The 6831-nt window shown below is 46.2% G+C and overlaps 1 protein-coding gene across 1 annotated transcript in view; it reads right to left on the reverse strand.

The window, feature by feature from the left end:
* Positions 1-5763: 5763 nt before the first annotated feature.
* CRYBB1 (crystallin beta B1) overlaps positions 5764-6831 on the reverse strand; it is a 9728-nt gene continuing 8660 nt past the window's right edge. The window contains exon 5 of the mRNA XM_006904868.1: positions 5764-5947. Within this exon, the coding sequence (XP_006904930.1) occupies positions 5764-5947 (184 nt within the window). The remainder of the gene's footprint in view (positions 5948-6831) is intronic.

The following is a 6831-nucleotide window of genomic DNA, read 5'->3' on the forward strand; positions in this document are numbered from 1 at the left end:
AGATACGGCCCCGCCCACGGTTGCTCCCCGCCCACGGTTGCTCCCCGCCCCCGCTGGCCCTAGTTCCAGCCGCGCCGTGGGGAGCGTTGGCCCAGGGAGCTGACCCCCGCCCCGGAAGCCGTCCTCTGTTTGCTGGCTTACCCCCAGTACCAGCAGCTCATCACTCTAACTCCCGGGGCAGCTAGCTTGTTTAAGTGAAGTCACTTCAGTCTATAAGCAGTGAGTCTATAAGCACGATCGCTAAGAAGTGGTGTAAGGGAAGAAAACTAGACCCTGAGCAGGGTGCATTTATGAAATAGTTGTGTAAAACGAAAAAAAAAGAGAAGAAGGAGGGACTATTCACATTCATATATGTCAGTGGTTCTCAAGGGAGGGCCCCCCCTCCCAGGTACATTTGACAATGTCTAAAGACATTTTCGGTTGTCACAGTTTGGGGCAGAGGTTGTACTACTGGCATCTAGGATGCTGCTAAACATCCTACCAGGAACAGGACAACTCCCACCCCCCTGCCCCGCCCCCAGCAAAAACCCATCGAGCCTAAAATGTCAATTGTGCTGAGGTTCAGAAACCCTGACACACATGAATAAAATAAATTTCGAGCTGGTAGATCTCAGCTCAGTCTAAGATATTTAACCTCTCTGTGCCTGTTTCTCATTCTATAAAATGGGTATATAATAGATCTATCTATGTACTAATGCATGTGCACTGAATACTGGAAGGAAGGAGAGGAAGAGATATGGGCTTACTTTTCACTGTGAATCTTTGTTATTCTGTTTGAATATTTTAATTTTTCCCATATGTATATATTACTTGTTTAAAATAAATGTCTTTAACAGTTACAACCATAACAGCAAACATTTCGTATCTCTATTTAAAATTACTTGCTAAGTTCCAGGCATTGCGCTAAACACTTTATATTTACACATTTAAACCTTTAATAGCCTTATGATAGGTCTGCTATCATCCCCATCATACAGATAAGGAAACCAAGGCACACAGATATTAAGTAATTTGTCTATGGCCAGCCATTTGTTCCTTCATAGCTCACTCATTAATTCGTTTCTATATCCAATAAATAGTGCATGCCATACAGCAAGTGCTGGAACTGACGGAGTTAAATCCTCTGCCTTCACGGAGCTGCTGTTACTGGTCTGGAATCAATAGAACAGTATTATATAGTGTTTATCGTATACATATTAGAGGCTTTTTATGACAAACTGCATAGTAACTCTGCTGAGTGTTTTATAATGTCCCTTTGTGGGTGGAGAAATGAAGATCAAGGGAAGAGGTCTGAAGAAGGCATGTGTTTAATAACATTCTAGGTACAGCGTTTCCTGAGCACCCTGTTCTGGGTGCTGGGAGTCAGCAAGTAAAAGGAGCACTAGGGTCCTGTGCCCAAGTGGGGGAACCTGGACTCTCCAACAAGCATCGAGGAGTGGGGAACGGGGGATATTAACCTGGCCCAGGAAGGAAGGGGGCCAGAGTATTTATACTATGTCTTTATACTGAGACCTGAGCCTAGATGAGGGTACATATAAGAGTATGACCAGTCACAAGGACCCACAGGTGCAAAGGTGCAGCACCCGGGTAGATCCTTTGTGGTGAGGTCTGCATGAAGTGCAAGGTAGGTGGACAGGATGTGTGGGGATGGGTGAGAGAAGGCCAGAGGGGTCTGCAGGGGCTGGATGCTGCAGGGCTTTGTGGGCTATGGGAAGGAGTCGGGACTTCATCTTGCAATGATGGAGAAACATGGAAGATATTCAGCAGGGGGAGGACATGGTTAGCCTTAGCTTCCTGCAAAGGTCCATTTGGCTGCTGCATGAAGGAGTACAGGCAGGGAGACTGATTTGAGGCTGCCGAAATACTCCAGGAGAGGCTGGCCAACCTAGGGTGGAACCAGGGGCATGGATGGAGTGTTGAGTTCCAGAGATGTTTGCAAGACGGAACTGGCAGATCTTTTGCAGGGCTAAAGAAGAGAACTAGAATGATCTTCTAGTTTCTGGGTCGGGCCTTCTCCTCTCAGTCTTCTAACTCAGCAAACCCCTTCAGGTCTCAAGCTGACTGTTACCTATTTGAGGTAGCCTCATCACCTCCCAGAGCATCCTGATGGGATGGATGATGGACCGTGAAGCCTGGGAATTTGGTGTGACTTTGAAGACAGACGAAATAGCTCATTCCTATCTCCTCCTCCAGTCTACGAATGACCAGGCAGGGCCTCCTCTGTCTTCTCTCCCAAACTGCATCCCCAGGATCTAGACAAACCTGGTACTTGGGAGGCCCTTAGTCAATATTTTTCCAAAGCAGGAAGAATAAAGGTGGCATAAAACATTTTGATTCTAAAACTCTTTCCAGCTCTGACATTTGAAAAGATGCTGCTGCTGGTGCTGCTGCTGCATCTTGCTGTGCTCTGAGCACCTTGTAAGTATCATATTCAAGCTGATCATTTATCCCTCCCCACAATCTGCCCAGGTTTTATCATTACTTTCATTTTACAGATGAGGAAATGGAGGCTCCATCAAGTAATTTGACTTGACCTAGGGCAATAACTAGTAGATGCAAACTCAGTACAGTGGTGGAAGCAGGTGGCCCCACAATGGGCAGGAAACCAAGGTAGAAGGGCAGGTTCTCTTCTCCTGCTGGAAGGCTGGGGTTACCGTGCCTGTCTGGGAACCCAAGCTTCACAGAGCTCTCTGATCTTGAGTATCTGATCCAGGTGACTGGCTGTCATGGCAACATGGCTCTAAAGAGCTACTCACCTCTCTAGACTCTCCTTAGGGCACGCTGGCACCACACCCTTTTCCCAAAATTCAGTTGCTATGTGTCCATCAGCATCTGGTGCTGCCACAAAATGATCACACCTCTGGGTGGTCCTCCTACCCTCACCCACCCCTTGTACACACACTGCTGACTTTGTGTCCGTGCCTCAATGTCCAAAAGATTGTGAGTTGATTCCTGTTGCCATGGATGGAGATGATATTCCACAACCAATGTGCTTTGTCTTCCCAAAGGCCTGCGACTCAAAGATTCATGAGCTGAAATCTAGCAATAAAACACAGTGATGTCCCAGCTCGTCCAGGTATTGCATTCTGAAGACCTTGTTTAGGGCAAAACTCATGCATAGTCTAAACCAGCACTGAGGAGCCCCCCGCGAAGGCTGTGAGCAGCATGGCTACTCTGCCAACTCCAGCTCCACTGGTCACCTCCAGCATCGTACCCACCATTCTTTCTTCAGTTGAGCACCTAATGAAGTCAAAACTCAAAGTTTTGATCTTGAGGCAAAAAATGTGACTTAACTTTAAGCTCTGGTGAGAGACTAACATTTTGAGATGCATGTTGAAACTAGGACCCACAAAAAGAACAACAGATTTATAACTCTTGTGCCACATTCACTTCCCGTTCATATTTATTTTCTTTTACTTATTTCTTTTTATCTTTGTTTTTTGTTTTTGTTTGTAATTTTCATCTGTTCTGTTTTTAGTACATTTGGTTATTAATAAATTCATTAGCAAAATTTGAATAACTGTATCGATGAAGCAATACGTTAAATATAATTACTTTTGTTATTTTCTTCCAGTTTTTGTTTGTGTTGCCAAGTGTATACATCATGTTTCAGTGATGCTAATATGTGCATTTTTTTCATATAACACCTGTGAGAAAATAAGGAGATTGACACTTTTGAGGTGAAAACCATCCAGAAGATCTAGACTATGAAAAGAAGTTTTAGGACTAACTTAATCGATGAATTTCTGTTATGTTTTCCTTTCATTGGACTCACACTTGGATCATAAAATCATGGTGCCTCTTGCTGTCAGTGAGATCTTAGCACATAGGAGATACACAAGTTGGGTTTGTGCGGCTCACGTGATTGTAAGGCTTGACTCCACTGCAGGAGAATAATAGAGCTGCACTCATAGACCTTAGATACTGAGGATGGGAATCTATGTGGCTCGAGTTTAGACTCTGAGACTCTTGGAAGCTTAGAGATAAATTACAGAATCTTGGAGAATCATGGAATTTTGGAACCATAGAATCCCAGTGTCAGAATCTTGGGGCTGGATGGCCATTTGAGCTGCCATCTCACAGATGGGAAGAATGCATCCCAGGGAATAGAAGCGATTTGCCCAACACTGCAGCTTCTAACAGTACAGTGGGGCTAACACCGGTGTCTCCTGATTCCTGCCCAGGAATCTCGTCTTTTAGGTCAAGACAGGACAATCTTCTAACGGAAAGTGCTGGGCAAATTGGAGGATGGAGGTTGAAAGAGCTGCGGACAGGAGGAAGAGGCAGGGGTGCGTGCTGCTCCAGAGGGTAAGCCCTTCTATGTCAGGTGGTGCCTCAAGTTTGAAGCTCAGCAAAACCACAGAGGAGGTGTCATGAGGCCCCGCCTTTCTAATTTCACCTCTGCCACACTCAGCATCTCCTTCCCACCCCCTACTTCTGCCCACACAACCACCAACGTACTCCTCCCACCTCAATAAGCTTCACTTGAGCCCACCGCAAGCTCTCTCAACCTCTGTGCCTTTGCCCACGGTGTTCAGATCTGCCAAGTGCAGTTGTGCAAGTTGAGCACAGCACAAGGGTGCCACATTCTCATCGTAGACATTACAGATTTATACCAATAACTTCTGGCAGCTGGCAGTGAAATGTCTTGAGGAAAAGGCATCTTTTTATCATTAGCAGGGAGCCTGCTGTTTTCTCTGCCTGGCCTGTCCTCCTCCTCTCCCTTCTCCACTAAGCAAGCTCCGACTCCATCCTTCAAGGCCTCCTTCAGATATCCCCTCCTCCAGGAAGATAACCATGGCAACACCTCCACCAGGCTTCCTGCATGGATTAAAGGTTAATAACATCAATCAATGCTCACTGGTGATATGAGAGTCAATATTGCCTGGTGCAGATTTCCAAAAAGCAGGAAATATACCGTTTGTAGAAAGAGAGATGATTCTAAGTGGAAGCTGGACCCAGGATTATATAACACTGAATTGGATACAAGAAAATAATGCTTTTGTCAATCTTCCTTGATTAAATCATGGAGAAATATTTCAATTTGGTGCAAGCATGTCTTTCATATCTCTGACACTCACTAATTACCCATTTTGTCAAAGAGTGTGCAGGTTGCAGGCTTAGAGCCTTTCACAGGCAATGGTGTCTGCTGAGAACTCTATACTTGGCCTTCTTTAAATTGTATTTGTTTATAAGATTGCTTTCTGCCTATGGCATATGATGCTGATTGTCTACTTCCCGTAGTGTTACGAAGCCTTATTTATAAATCAATCCTTTTAAGCACAAAATAACAAGTCTATTCAAACAAAAATATTAAGTAAATAACAAAGCAGGTGGTAAGCACAGAGGGCAGACATCATGAGAGTGGTGCGTGGAACAGTGGAGTTTGAAAATACAAATTTGTTTAGGAGTATAGATCTAGAGCCAGACAGTCTGGGTTCAGTTCTCAAACACAAATTGCCAGCTGTGTGACTTTAGGCAAGTTTTCCTCTCTGAGCCTCGATATCTTCACTTGTTAAAGGGGAATAATTATAATATCGGCCTTCTAGGGTAGTTCAGAAAATATACTCAGAGAACGTATGCAAATAACTTTGCAGGGACTGAGGAAGTCACATGACAGCAATGATGGGGGACCTCAAGGCACATATCTGTTCACAGACCCAGGAGACATTTTGGCTTTAGGAACTTTTATTTGCATGGGAAAGACAGGAAAATTGAGCCTGAGGAAGGGGTGGGAGGAGGGAGGAAAAGGGGAGTGTGGACTCATTTGGGGGGTTCAGCGGCCAGAACTGGGAAGCAGCCCTCACGGTGCCACTGCCTATCACGCAGGCGACGCACAGCCTGCATCTGCGGCTGGAAGGCCCCCCACTCATTCCAGTGCTGGAAGTCACCAGGCTCCAGGAGATACTGGTACCCGCGGTAGCCAGGATACTGATAGCCGACCCAGCTGGGAGGGAAGCAAGAAGGACAGCATGGAGATGGCCAGTCCTACAGCCTGGCACCCAGACCCCTGCCTAGACCAGCCAGTTCTCCCTCTCTCCCTGCAGTCAGCCTCCTCTAGAAAGTGGGGATGGTCACCTTTCAAAGTCTGATCTAAGTTCCAGCCTCAGAGAAGCCTCTGACCTGCCCTCTACTCAAGCACATACATCTGGATCCCAGAAACTGTCCTTCTGCCTCTGAACTCCTATGTGAACCACCTCTTAGTATTGTTGGGTATCATCTCACAGATATACTTGCGTCTCGCTGCTTGGCTGAGTGAGCCCCCTGAAGACAGGAACTGAGCCTTATTCATCTCTGCCTCCCTAGTGTGCCTAACACAGTGCCTGGCTCCCAGGCACTGCTTACTACATTTCTAATGGTTTGAGTGCAGGGATACAGGAAAGAAGAAATGGGCAAGAAAAAGGCTGGAAAGAAGAAATGGGCAAGAAAAAGGCTGGGGCCCTGACAGTGTTACAGGAGCTCAGAAAGAGTCTGTGGCAGACAGGTAGAAGCTTTACATTTGCCTAGAGGAGACCAGGGTGTCTGTCACAGCTATTTGGGGGAGGGGAATGGATAAAATGATTTCCTTTGGGCATCCAGCCCTTCCTCGTGTTCTCGTGGACATGGGGTCACAGGACTGTTATGAACATTTCACATCTTTAGAGTTCAGAGCAGAAAGGGACCTTTTAGGTTAAGGAGTCTGGTGCTTCCGTTATATAGATGGCAACACTGAGACACAGAGAGGGGCATGAGGCGCCACAGGCTCCACAGCACATCGGTGACAGGGTCAAGCCCCGTTCAATACACAGTCTTGTCTCTTAGAGGTCATTCTGCTCATTCCCCAGAGGCTGG

This window comes from Pteropus alecto, unplaced genomic scaffold (assembly GCF_000325575.1).
Source record: "Pteropus alecto unplaced genomic scaffold, ASM32557v1 scaffold190, whole genome shotgun sequence".
Lineage (NCBI taxonomy): Eukaryota > Metazoa > Chordata > Mammalia > Chiroptera > Pteropodidae > Pteropus > Pteropus alecto.